At 45.4% G+C, this 14144-nt stretch overlaps 1 protein-coding gene across 1 annotated transcript in view; it reads left to right on the forward strand.

The window, feature by feature from the left end:
* Window positions 1-14144, forward strand: part of ARMC2 (armadillo repeat containing 2) — a 56086-nt gene that overhangs the window by 19112 nt on the left and 22830 nt on the right. The window contains exons 10-13 of the mRNA XM_068160499.1: window positions 895-997; window positions 1992-2212; window positions 4414-4559; window positions 8182-8281. Of these exons, the coding sequence (XP_068016600.1) occupies window positions 895-997; window positions 1992-2212; window positions 4414-4559; window positions 8182-8281 (570 nt within the window). The remainder of the gene's footprint in view (window positions 1-894; window positions 998-1991; window positions 2213-4413; window positions 4560-8181; window positions 8282-14144) is intronic.

The raw sequence follows: 14144 nt of genomic DNA on the forward strand, positions 1-14144 counted from the left end.
GGATTTAAACACAACAACAATTAAAAGTTCCACATGGAAAGGAAGCTTAGTTTTTGGAATAATATCTTCATAGAAAGAGAGATTGGCCACTGGAATGTGCTGCCCAGGGAGGTGGTGGAGTCACCATCACTGGAGGTGTTCAAGAGGGGATTGGATGTGGCACTTGGTGCCATGGTTTAGTTAGTCATGAGGTGTTGGCTGACAGGTTGGACTTGATGATCCTTGAGGTCTTTTCCAACCTTACTGATTCTATGATTCTCCACCACATGAGTTTTGAATAGTATCTTGATATTTTTATCTCAAAATACCAAACCTCTTTATTTTTGGAAGTGAGTAAGCTTAATTATCTTTTCCTCTAGTACCTCTGATTAAAACTCTCAATTAAGTTAGTGCTTTTAGACCTCAGCTTCTAGTAAGCATGTCTGGATAGCCACTGGTAAAAGGGTAGCACAGTTTGCTAAGCATAGAATTAAATTAAGCAGGTTGGAAAAGACCTTTGAGATCACCAAGTCCAACCTATCACCCAGCACTATCTAATCAACTAAACCATGGCACCAAGCACCCCATCCAGTCTCTTCCTAAACACCTCCAGTGATGGTGACTCCACCACCTCCCTGGGCAGCACATTCCAGTGGCCAATCTCTCTTTCTATGAAGAACTTGTTCCTAACATCCAGCCTAAAGCAGAGCTTAAACAAGTTGACTTTCACAGCCCTTTAATTCTGCAAACAGTTTGGCTCAGTGTAGTGGCAGGGTTTCAGCTGGAATTTACTGGTGAAGACAAATTTGCCATGCTGTCTGCACTTGTAAAATGGCAAGGTGCATTTTGATACCTAGGTTTTAGTTGTGATTTGTGTGTGTGTGTCTTTTGCTTTCATCCTTCCTTTCTTTGCAGATGAAAGTGGCTGGGAAAAACCTTCTGAGTGCCTGCAAGCTGGCATTTCAAATTTGCAGGAAGGACCAAAACGATTCCATCCTCCAGCAGGACAGGTTATTGGGTATGTGTTCTGCTCCTCTGTAGAAGTTAGGTGTGGAAATCCAGTGGGGAGATTGAGCCTCTTTCAAGAAACATTCCCTGAGTTAGTTTAGTTGTGCACTAGAAGTTGTCTCCTAGGTCAACCTTGCAGTCCATCTAGTGCAGTATTCTGCTAACGATGGCAGTAGGGGATGTCCTTCAGGGATCTTTCCTGTGGTCTCTTTCCCCTCTACTACCTCAGCATCCAGAATTATGTGCTTTTTAGTGCTCTATTTCAGATGCTTTGAGGCATTTTGTTTTTAATTTTCTTTTCAGGAAGTATTGGGAATAAAGCTCTTTAGAGTGTCTCAGGTTTAGAGTGTCTCAGGCTTGGTACACTGCAGTGCAGGCACACACAGGTCAGGTCCATTTTCTTATTCAGCAATAATTGTTGCTTGGTTTCAATCCAAATATCCTTCTTTTTCCAGCCCACTTTTTAGAACTCATAGAATCACAGAATGGTTTAGGTTGGAAGAGGACCTCAGAGCTCATCTCTGTGCCATGGGCAGGGACACCGCTCAACTAGATTTGGCTGCCCAAGGTCACATCCAGCCTGACCTTGAACACCCCCAGGGAGGAGGCATCCACAGTCTCTCTGGGCAACCTATTCCAGAGTCTCACCACCCTTGTCCTGAAGAACTTCTTCCTCAGCTCCAATCCAACCCTACTCTCAGTATCACAGCAGCATCACCAAGGTTGGAAGAGACCTCAAAGATGATCAAGTCCAACCTGTCACCACAGACTCTCCTTCAGCTTCAAACCATTCCCCCTTGTCCTGTTGCCAAACAGCCCCATGAAAAGTCCCTCTGCAGCCTTCCAGTAGGATCCCTTCAGGTATTGGTAGGCAGCTCTAAGGTCCCCCCAGAGTTCAATCTGAATGTTTTTTCTTCCTGAATCCCTTCAATGCCAGGACTATGTCAAATCCAATCATTAATATTAGACTTTCTGAATAATGATTGGTTTTTTTCCCCTTCCAGACTGTTTGTTGGAGGTCCTGAGATCTGAAGATCTACAAAAAAACAATGAAGCCCTCCTGTATTGCATGGGAGCTATAAAATTCATGTCTGGGAATGCAATACTCCTTAATGAGATGGTCAACAAAGGAGCTGTTGAGATGCTGCTGCAGTTAATGAAGCAGATTAACAACATAAAAGACAATGAGAGACACTTCTCCAGCGTGGGCCACCTATTAGTCCAGGTTAGCTTTTACTTTGATTTGTAAAGTACAGACTTCAGGAGCAAATTAAAAGTCTGTTAGAGGAGATAAGCTAAGCCTGTGTGCCCCTGACAGATCTCTGCCTATGTTTGAAGAGGTTTCTTTAAAATAAGTTTACATGAGGTGGTTCAGGACCTGCATTTCATTATCATAGAATTTCTGGGGAGTCAATTTGAAAAAGCTTTAGACATTCTGAAGTTAACAAATACTTACAGTTACCTCATAAAACCATTTCCTTCTTATTGCTTTATGGTGCTGATAAGGTTCTGGGTCTTATCTAGTAAAATAGAATAGAATAAACCAGGTTGGAAGAGACCTTTGAGATCATCGAGTCCAACCCATCATCCAACACCATCTAATCAACTAAACCATGGCACCAAGCACCCCATCTTCCTAAACACTTCCAGGGATGGGGACTCCACCACCTCCCTGGGCAGCACATTCCAAAGGCCAATCTCTCTTTCTATGAAGAGCTTCTTCCTAACACCCAGCCTAAACCTTCCCTGGTGCAGCTTGAGACTGTGTTCTCTTGTTCTGGTGCTGCTTACCTGGGAGAAGAGACCAACCCCCACCTGGCTACAACCTCCCTTCAGGTAGCTGTAGAGAGCAATAAGGTCTCCCCTGATTAATAAGGTCTGCCCTGAGCCTCCTCTTCTCCAGGGTAGAATACAGGCACTTCATTTTTCCTGTGAGAGAAGTTATGATGCTTGCTGCTATCAAATCCTTGTGCAACTTCACCAGACCTTCATGAATGTGCACCATTTCTCCCATGTGAGTTAGCTTGTTTAGTCATCACAGGGAGATACAGAAATCATTCCCTTTTTTCCAGGGATTTCATACTGAGAAGAGTTTCTCCCTATGACTCATGTCTGCAGAATAAAGAAAGGCTTTGTAGCATACTTTAACTTGCAGCAAAAAAAAAAGGATCACTGTCCAGTGACCTAAAGAAGTAATGGATAAGTACAGGCTTTCAGGAATAGAGAGCACATTCTGCTGGAGGACCAAACCACCTCTCTCCATCTCTCCCTCCTGATAGCTGAAGAGTCTCAGGTGGCTGGGCCCAGCTCTTCATTCCTTAGCTGTGTGACTGCAGGATCAGCAGATGGCAGTGCTAGACATCGTCTTGCCAGGACCTTTCTGTGGGAATAAAGTTCCTCTCTGCTTTCTTCCCTGTTACACAATGGGTTTTATGCTAACCTCCCACAAGGATAAAAATGTTGGTAATAATAATTATTTTCCCTTAATGGGAGAGATGAAACCAAGGTCATACTTGACTCATGTTATGTTTCTTCACCTTACAGTCTGATGATTTTTATATGAACTATGGCAATGCTTTTCCAAAAGCCAAGGCTTTTGAAGTGTTACTGACATGACTTAACAAGTACTCCATGTTCTTTAATTGAAAAGCTCTTAAATGTCTTCTCCTTCAAAAACAGCACTTGTCTGCCTTTGCATTTGTTTTGTTTGGGTGAATTTGATCTTTCACATGGCAACATAAGGATTAAGGCTGGTAGGGATTGCTAAAGCCAGTGGTGATGCCTGGGGGCATGGTGGAAGCCTCATCCCTGGAGGTTTTTAAGGCCAGGCTGGATGTGGCTGTGAGCAACCTGCTGTAGTGTGAGGTGTCCGTGGCAGGGGGGTTGGAACTTGCTGATCTTTGAGATCCCTTCCAACCCTGACAATTCTATGCACTCCTTTGCTGGAAGGGTTCTCAAACACTGGGACAGGCTCCCCAGGGAGGGGGTTGAATCCCTTTCCCTGGATGAGTTTCAAACAGGCAGAGACATGGTGCTGAGGGTGGATGGTTGGACTGGATGCTCTTAAAGGTCTTTTCCAACTGAAAAGATTCCATATGTTTAAAATCTGGAGACTTGATGGGGTGCTTGGTGCCATGGTTTAGTTGTTTAGGTGGTGTTGGATTGGTTGATGGGTTGGACACGATGATCTTGAAGGTCTCTTCCAACCTGGTTTGGTTAATTCTAAGAAATGATCCTATGAATTTTGTTGCCTGGACGTTTCCTTTCATAATTTATTGGTAGGCAGGTCCCTGCAGAACATTAACAGGGCATTGAGGCTGTCTTGGACGTTATAAATGAGACCTGAGCTTTATTAAATTTCCAGGGCAGCGTGGATTCTGCTGCAAGTGGCTGTGGTTAATAAATCTTTCCGTGTCCTGTGTGCAGCTGACAGCGACTTTGCGCAACTTGGCCGAGTGCCCCGCGGCCAGGCAGCAGCTGCTGGGCGGCGCTGCGGCCTCTGAGCTCAGCGTGGCGCTGGAGCTGCGTGCGGGGGACGGCGATGTCTGCGCCTACGTCCTCAGGACCTTCAGGTAGGTGTAGGACACAGTGCCTGAGGCCAGGTCGCTCTTAGCTGCTTCAAGTGATCTCGGAGAGGGCAGCTGCAAGCACTGAAACGGGAAGGTTTTCTGAGTGAATAAGCTAGAAGTGAGCCAGGGGCTGCTTTCACCAAGGGCAGCTGCACATCCTGGTACCTCAGCCATGAGCTCTGTTTGGAGAGTAATGGGAAGGAGCTTTACAACTGCTAAAAACGTTTGAGAGTGTGGTAGTTTTAGTTTCAACCCACCACAGATATCTTAGGTAGTGATAGGACTAGGGGGAATGGAATGAAGCTGGAGGGGGGGGGATTCAGGCTGGAGGTGAGGAGGAGGTTCTTCACCATGAGAGTGGTGAAGCCCTGGAATGGGTTGTCCAGGGAGGTGGTTGGAGGTTTAAGCCCAGGCTGGCTGAGGCTCTGTCCAGCCTGATCTAGTGTGGGGTGTCCCTGCCCATGGCAGGGGGGTTGGAACTAGCTGATCCTTGTGGTCCCTTCCAACCCTGACTGATACTATGATACAGAGAGGTTTCCTTCTCTGGCTGTGACTTGGCTTTGCTGCTGCTTACAGTATCTGGAAGATTTGGAGGGCTTCTCTTTCTTAAAGAGGGGAAAACTGAGCTTGTCCCTTTAGTCCCAAGACCACTTATTCTACAAAATGTTAGAGCTGTTTGGTTGTTTTCAAAACTAGAGAAGGTGAACCTTGTTTTGGGGGTGAACCTTGTAGAAGCAGGGTGATCAGCTGGTGACCCCAAGGGTCTTTTCCAACCTGACCATTTCTGTGATTTGCATGCAATTGCTTTGGTCTGTCTGGTTGGGTGTTTTTGTTTGTTTCTTTTAAAGCTCCATGCAGTTTTGAGTGGGTTTTGTGTGATCATTGTGCCTTCATTAATACTGGTGGGATTGTTTAATTGCTGCCATACAAACTCAGGTTGGTTGTCCCTGTGGAAAACGTGTTGTTGCGTTGTCGTTCCTTGAGCCCACAGGTTCTGACTGGGATGGTTTTTGAAGTGCCATTGCTTAAATTCCCCCAAATCACAGAATGGTAGGGGTTGGAAGGGACCTCTGGGAGATCATCTAGTCAAACCTCCCTGCTAGAGCAGGATCACCCAGAGCAATTTGCATAGGAACGTGTCCAGGCAGGGTTTGAATGCCTCCAACGAGAGACTCCACAACCTCCCTGGGCAGCCTGGTCCAGTGCTCTGCCACTTTCAAAGTGAAGTAGTTTTTCCTTATGTTTTTGTGGAATCTCCTGCTGTTAAGGTGATTGTTACTAGTTCCAAATGGTTGTAGTTTTATACTGTTAATGGTTCCATATGGTTGTGTGAGTTGTTCTGGTTATGTTAGAGACACGCAGTTAATAGTTGTAAATGCTTGTTAGGGTTGTCCAATTGTTGTCCATCTCTTGTTACTGCATTTCTCTGAGAATCCTTCACACTTTCACCACATGGTATCACTTCCTTTGCCTTCTTGAACTGGACACAGTACTCCAGATGAGGCCTCACCAGGGCAGAGTAGAAGGGGAGGACAACCTCCTTCAACCTGCTGACCACACTCCTCTTAATGCACCCCAGGGTGCCACACTGCTGGTTCATGGGTGACCTGTTGTCCACCAGCACTCCTGGGTCCTTTTCCCCAGAGATGTTCTCCAGCAGGTCAGCCCCCAACCTGTACTAATATCTGAAGCTGTTCCCCTCCAGATGCAGTGCTGCTTGCACTTCAGAGCTGCTTAAATTAAGTATCTATTAGTCTATGCTTTAAAAAAAAGAGAGAGACATTGCACAAGCTTCAATTGTGTCAGGGATGGTATATTGTGAAATAAAGTAGAGGAAAGAGAGAATGTGGTCAGTGTGCATTGTTTGGAACTGTCACAGAGTGTTTGAGGAGATTCCTCTGTGGGATCAGGGCTGGAGTGTGCAGATGGAAGCACTGAAAGAATGACAGTTTTATGAGCAGCTCGGTGGCTCCTTCCCAAGACAGACTTTCTAGAGGGAGATCACTGTGAGTGAATCACCCAAAAAGATCCCTTTGTAGTCTGAGTATCTTCTCAGACAAAAAACATCTTCCAGTTACCAAGCACCAGCTTGCAATATCTATTGCTAAGTGGACTTGCAGGCAATTTAAGGATTTTGAAGGAGCTGTGAAATTAGCTGTTGATGATTCCAGGAGGAGTTGGGTAATAAGCACCATCTATGACTGTCATTCTGAATGAAGTATTTCCATTGCTGTGTTGTTACTGGCCTGAGTCATGTTGAGTCTGTGGCTCCATGTTCACTGAGATTCTGACATGGACTTCTGCTAGATGAGATCTCCTTGCTAGATGAGATCAGGTTGTGCTTTGAAGAGCAGCTGCTGTGACTTCCTCTCCACAGCTCAGAGCAGGCAAATCAGGTCCTTTGCTGTCTGTGCTACCTGTAGAGCTTATGAACTTCCTTCCCCAGTTCCATGCTGCCTTGTCCACATCTGGTTCTCTACTTTTGCCCCTAAGAATGAGTTGGGTTCTTGCAATGATTGCAGCACTTGGAGTGTATTTTCCTCTTCTAAGGAGAGAGCATTTCTTCTGCTTGGGAGATGCCCTGAGAAGTGGGGTGGTGGGTTTGTAATTACATGTAACTGGTGCTCAGACTGTAGTTCTTACAAGGACATTTACTTGGTCCACAATTCAATATGGAACAAAAGTAATTTGTCTTATTTAAAGTTGCCTACTGCTTCAATATTTATTTATTTAGGTTTAGAGAACTGCATGGTCTGAGGATGCAAATTAGCCATAAGATCAATTTAATTAGCTTCCTGGAAATGGCAGTCATTGGGGGAGGGAGTAATACAGATACACACTGTGCAGTACAGGGCACAGACTTCAATTTCATTTTGGCTTCTAGTGATAGAGAAGGATGGTTATTTTCTCTCAGTCAGTAACTTTAGGCAGTTTCTTTGTGGAGAATGTGCTCAGACTATTGGGATTTACTCATTGCTCTCTCTAAGTCTCGTTGTAATTGAACATCAACACAGCTGTCTGCTGGGTGGCTCCAGGGGATGAGGCCATCCTGGTTTGTTCTGTGGTTGCAGCATTTCTGGAATGACCAAAGCCAGTCCACTTCTCCCTTTTTGTGATGGTCAAGGTGAGCAGTGCAGGACCAGAGCAGCTGTTAGGGACCACTCAGAGATAAAATCCCGAGGACCAGAAGGTGTGCTCTCTGTATTTGCTGGGGAGAGAGGTGCTCTGCCAGTGCTGTTGCTAGGCTCCACTAGATGTGCATTAGGAAGGAACTCTTCATTTCCTCTCCTCTCTGACTTCCCATGTCATCTTGAAATTACAGTTCTCCCATTTAGCACTGAGAAGTGCTAGTGTTAGCATACTGTGCCCATATGGCAGGCAGGTTGGGAAGCTCCTTATGCTCACTTCTTCCTGTAATTCACTGTGGCAAGGAGAGCCAGGCTTCTGTTGGGCTCTTATGTAACTCTACCAGAAGGCCAACTATGGGCATCCATTTAACTTGTTGGAAAAGGTGGCACAGAGCCAGAAGCAGAGGGCTTTAAGGAAAAGAATCTTCTATGGGGTGAAGGAAACACAAAACCCCCAAACCCTTGTTCAGTGATGTTTTCTTTTGTACTTTTTGCAGCAAACTGTCCTCCTATGATGACTTCTGTGCAGCTTTAGCAGACTGCTCCAGATGTTACAACTTATTCTTAGCCCTCCTAAACAACCACCAGAAGCAGCAGGTCAGTTATTCCATCTCTTGATTGTTATTATCTATTGAATTAAATGGATGAATCCCCTGAAGTGCCTATGTATTGCTGTGTGTAAGATGGTTTCCAGTGACCTACTTTCATGTGTTTACCCAATGAACATGTTAAATCGTTTCTAAGTAGTGAGCAAATGAAATGCAACAATTTGGATGGAAAAACTCAAAGCTGAGAGCTGATTGACTTGGCTGTCACTTGCATGTGTTAGAAACAGACCTTTACTTAATAATTGGTTTTCTTAGTCTTCAAACATCCTTTTTGAAGCAAACAGTTTATTTGGATATTTCATAGTTGGAGGCTGTTGGGATTGCTCCTGTCCTGTGTCCAGTTCTGGGCCCCTCAGTTTAGGAAAGGTGTTGAGCTGTTGGAACATGTCCAGAGAAGGGCAACAAAGCTGGGGAGGGGTCTGGAGCACAGCCCTGGGAGGAGAGGCTGAAGGAGCTGGGGTTGTTTAGCCTGGAGAAGAGGAGGCTCAGGGGAGACCTTCTTGCTGTCTACAACTACCTGAAGGGAGGTTGTAGCCAGGAAGGGGTTGGTCTCTTCTCCCAGGCACCCAGCACCAGAACAAGAGGACACAGTCTCAAGCTGTGCCAGGGGAGGTTTAGGCTGGATGTTAGGAAGTAGTTCTTCCCAGAAAGAGAGATTGGCCATTGGAATGTGCTGCCCAGGGAGGTGGTGGAGTCACCATCCCTGGAGGTGTTCAAAAGGGATTGGATGTGGCACTTGGTGCCATGGTCTAGTCAGTCATGAGGTGCTGGGTGACAGGTTGAACTTGATGATCTCTGAGGTCTTTTCCAACCCTATTGATTCTATGATTCTATTCTAAGCTCCTGAGATAATGGCTTAGTGTCATAATGAGCTGCAGGCTCATCTATAAATTCCCATTGTCTGTTGTCAGGTAATGTTGAGACTTCAGCTTCTAGTTAGTGGTCCTAAAAAAAACCCTCTCTCTTTCCTCCCCAGATTAGCACTGCTTTTTGTGTTGAGCTGTCAGTTGTTTTACCAAAACACACATTAGTCAAGAAATAGCTTGTGTATTAAAAAAGAACCCCCAACAACACAGCCCAAACCCAACCTTTAGTTATTATGTTGTGATGATTAGATATGCAGTGTCTTTAGAGTAATTATTTCTCATTGCACCTTTTAAACAAGCATCCAACTGTCACTTGTCAGCTTAGTGAAGCCCTGCAGAAGGGAGAAGAGGGACACAGATAATGGAATGCAACTTGTTGTTGTTGTGGGTGCTGTAGTATATATCCTAAACACTTGAGCTGTGAGGAGTGCAAATGTTTTTCCTGAGGTGTAGTTGGCACTGCTAATCTCTTTCTTTTAAAGTGCTGACAGCTACTGAGTTCCAGCCCCAGTTGGTATGTGCTGAAAGGAAAACAAGGAGCAGCAGCGTGGAGTGAAATTGTCTGCTGTGGGAAGAAGCAGCAGAGAGGGAGGATAAATCAGTGTGATTGACTCAAAGCAGTAAAAAAGCCTCAGGATTAAAAACTGAGATGTTAAGAAGTGTGTGTGTGAGAGATGTTAAGAAAGGAGAAGTGTATGTCTGTGTTCCTAGAGCAGCAGAGCTGGACACCAGGTGTGGTAGTTTTAGGCTCTGCCTAGAAAACTTTCCACAGGTCTTTTCCCAGGCAAACAGTGGCAGAACAAGAGGACACAGTCTCAAGCTGTGCCAGGGGAAGTTTAGGCTGGAGGTGAGGAGAAAGTTCTTCCCAGAGAGAGTTGTTGGAATGTGCTGGCCAGGGAGGTGGTGGAGTCCCCGTCCCTGGAGGTGTTCAAAAAAGGCTTGGATGTGGCACTTGGAGCCATGGTTTAGTTGTCAGGAGGTGTGAGGTATTAGGTCATAGGTTGGACTTGGTGATCTCTGAGGTCTTTCCCAACCTGGCTGATTCTGTGATTCTCTGAATTTTCAGGTTGCAAAGTCTGTGGGGTCAGGGCTCTCTTGTTGGCAGTTACAAACATACTGGGGAAGAAAACAAAACTAGCAGTCAGACTTTTCCAAGTGCTTTCATAGCTGTGAGTTTTAAAATAAACATTAAATACATGAAAAGAAAGCCTGGAAACAGGATTGATGACCACCTCCTCATGGCCTCTTCTCCTCCAGTGCATTCATATGTGTGGGGGAAGGATGTTCTCTCTTTAATGACAAATACTCCCTGCTGCTAGTGTGGCAAAGCTTCCCTCTGCTCCTTCTTTCAAGTCCCTCAGTCAAGAACTTCTTCATTTGCTTTTGATATTTCCAGGGCACTCTGCACACAGATGCCCTCTTCCTTCTTCTTTAAATCAAGTTTCATTTGGGCTCAGTTGTTATTTCTGGGTTTGACCAGGAATTTTCACAGCCAGAATGTCACTTCAGGGTGAATCCTTCCTGTGTTTGAAGGAGGTTAGCTCCAGGATGGCAGGACTACTGTTCTTTGGCCTGTAAGTAGAATATCAGACCCTGCAAAGAAAACTCTCAATTGTCTGCCAAGGGAAGATAATGAAGCAGGCAGCCAAATTTAGAAATGAAGTGTAAATTAGATCTGAATGCAAAGCAGTTCAGACTGCCGGGCAGGTGGTTGAGTTTTGACTCCCTGCGCTGAAGTTTGTGTGCCATGGAAAGCACACTTCATTCACAGCTGTGGATTCAATCAGAAGTCAGCTGCTGGGATCTGAATGATTTGGTTTCATACTGCTCTTCCCCTTCTGGATCCAGGCACCAAAGAGACTTAACAACAGGTACTTGGCCCGAGTGTACAAACTCTGGAATGGACTCTCCTCCCCTTTTTCTAGTTTTAGTTAGAAATTGCTGACCTGATTGTCTTTCCTCTCCTCCTGATAAGTAAACCTGTACAACTTGTACCTACACTAGCTACATGATGAACAGAGGTACACTTTAATCACCAAGATAAACTGCTGTCATGTTCTGTGACTCAGCAGCTCCATTGCTGCAAACACCTTGCCTATTCAGGCAGTGCCAGGGAATGGATTTTTAGGAGAGATGCAAAGAATCTTCCATGCCAGCAATCAAATGCCTATGTTCCAGTTGTCAGACAAATAGAGAGTTCCATTCCCAGGGAGTATGGGATGCCATTGCCACCTTAAAAACAGAAATCTCAGTTTCCTCACAGATGGGGGGGAGGAAATCAGTTCTTCTCAAGCTTTTTGTTGATGCTTCATCAACTCTGTGTAAGTGAAGTGGTGTGGTCTCATCTATAACCTTCCAAGCAGGTTGGGGTACACTCTCTGGACAGCAAGCCTCACAGGAGTGATTTGTTGTTAAAAACCAAACAAACCAACCCCCAAACTAAATGTGGTTCTTAAGTTTGTCTTTAGTGCCATCCATGTGAAAAGCTCCCTACTATATAAACTAAGCTGATAAATCATAGAGTTGTTAGGGTCAGAAGGGACCTCAAGGATCATCCAGTTCCAACCCCCCTTGCTATGGGCAGGGACCCCTCACACTACATCAGGTTGCTCACAGCCACATCCAGCCTGGCCTTAAAAACCTCCAGGACAAAGCTTCCACCACCTCCCTGGGCAGCCTGTGCCAGTCTCTCACCACCCTCAAGAAATGTAAATGATCAGTGTGAATTCTTCTGTAAGCCTACAAGAATGTCTGAAGCTCCACATGCAGTTACTACTCCAAACATTTGGACATGCAGAGCAGTCTCATTTGTTAGACTGATTTAAAGTTTTGGGTGGGCTTTTCATTCTGGACAGGAGGAGCCATGGGTCCTGTGCAGGTTTGGTCTTGCAAGCAGTTTCTCAGTGCCATTTGTGTGTTTCTTTGTGCAGCAATGCTAAGCTGCTCCTGCTTACTTGGGCAGCACTTACTCTATAAGTATCACAGTGTAACTAAGGTTGGAAGAGACCTCGAGGATCATCGAGTCCAACCTATAAATACAGACCCCATGACTAGACCATGGCACCAAGTGCCACGTCCAATCCCTTCTTGAACACCTCCAGGGACGGTGACTCCACCACCTCCCTGGGCAGCACATTCCAATGACGAACGACTCGCTCAGTGAAGAACTTCCTCCTCACCTCGAGTCTAAAGTGTGACAGTTTGAAGGGGGAACTTTAACCTAGTCCCTGACTGCAAAGACTGAAAGTAAAATGAATGACCATTGGGTGCAGAAAGAAAATTAGGATAAGGTCTGTAGAATTCATTGGATGGCTAATAGGAACAGAGAGCAGAGGCATAAACAGCTCTGTTTTTCTTCTCTTTACTTCTTTGGTTGCTTCTGCTTGCAACTTCCCTCTCTCTTTGGTGGCCTTGCCAGGGGTATCTCTGTTTTAACTACTGTGTGAGGTAATGTGAAGGAAGGAGAGAGTAGGGGGAGGAGATGAACAGGTCCCCTGCATCCATCCAGGGAGGTCTGAGGGGTTTTTGTAGTGTTTATAAATACATGGCTGTGTTGCACATCTAGTGTGCAGCTTGCACACGCTCATTGCATTTCATGTTTCCAGATTTTAGTGTGCCTGTAAATGAAGCTTCATTTGCTTCCACCCCAAACTCAGCTAAGTCTGGCAATTTATTTTGGAGGGGGTAGTTTCTCCAAATTAGTTGAGGGGTAATTTCAACCCACCCCAGTAAGCATTAAATCTATCTATCTATCTATCTATCTATCTATCTATCTATCTATCTATCTATCTATCTATCTATCTATCTATCTATCTATTTATCTATCTATCTATTTATCTATCTATCTATTTATCTATCTATCTATCTATCTATCTCACCAAAGAATGCAAACCCTTGAGTATTCCCTTCCCCATCAGAAGCTGTCCCAGCTTTCCTCTTTGCCCCTGCTTGGCAGGTGATGAAGCTGCAGCGATGTGCTATTAGAACCGGATGTGCTTAGCTTAAAAAGAAGTTGGTTGGGTTGGGTTTTGGTGGTGGTGGTTTTCTTTCTCTCTAAGTTTGTTTTTGCCAGGCTGTAGGTGGAAAGCACAGCTGAGATCACACTTCTCAAAATACCAGTTGATTGCTGCATGGTACCTGTTTGTCTGTGTGCTGATTGGGCAGGGCTGTTGCTGGGCTGATAGTGTTTTGACCAAAATTAGAAAGTCAATATAAACGAGTCAAACTAGCCTGCCTGCCTTTTTTTTCCCCCCTCCCTCCTTCCCCCCCCCCTCACTTCCCCAGTTCTCTCTTCTGATTCATCAGTTGTTTGTTACAAATTCTGACAGCCTTTGTGAATTGAGGGTTGTGCCAGCAAAAGGTGAAAGCTCTTAGTGGTTAGTCTAGTAAGAATGCTCATAAAAATTTGTCTTGATGACCTTTAGATGTTAGCAAAAATATGATGCCTGGTTAAAAAAAAATGTAAAGAGGTGGAAGGGTGTCCTTCAGAGTGGTTGTATGAAATACATGGATGCAAGAGCCTGGGCCCCTCAGCTCAGGAACGATGTTGAGTTGCTGGAACGTGCCCAGAGAAGGGCAACAAAGCTGGGGAGGGGTCTGGAGCACAGCCCTGTGAGGAGAGGCTGAGGGAGCTGGGGTTGCTTAGCCTGGAGAAGAGGAGGCTCAGGGGAGACCTTCTTGCTCTCTACAACTACCTGAAGGGAGGTTGTAGCCAGGTTGGGGGTTGGTCTCTTCTCCCAGGCAATCAGAACAAGAGGACACAGTCTCAAGCTGTGCCAGGGGAAGTTTAGACTGGAGGTGAGGATGAAATTCTTCCCAGAAAGAGAAATTTGCCTTTGGAATGTGCTGCCCAGGGAGGTGGTGGAGTCACCATCCCTGGAGGTGTTTAGGAAGAGACTGGATGAGGCACTTGGTGCCATGGTTTAGTTGATGAGATGGTGCTGGGTGATAGGTTGGACTTGATGATCTTGAAGGTCTTTTCCAACC

Source organism: Melanerpes formicivorus, unplaced genomic scaffold (genome assembly GCF_026170545.1).
Source record: "Melanerpes formicivorus ecotype bairdi unplaced genomic scaffold, bMelFor1.0.p_v2 SCAF_50, whole genome shotgun sequence".
NCBI lineage: Eukaryota > Metazoa > Chordata > Aves > Piciformes > Picidae > Melanerpes > Melanerpes formicivorus.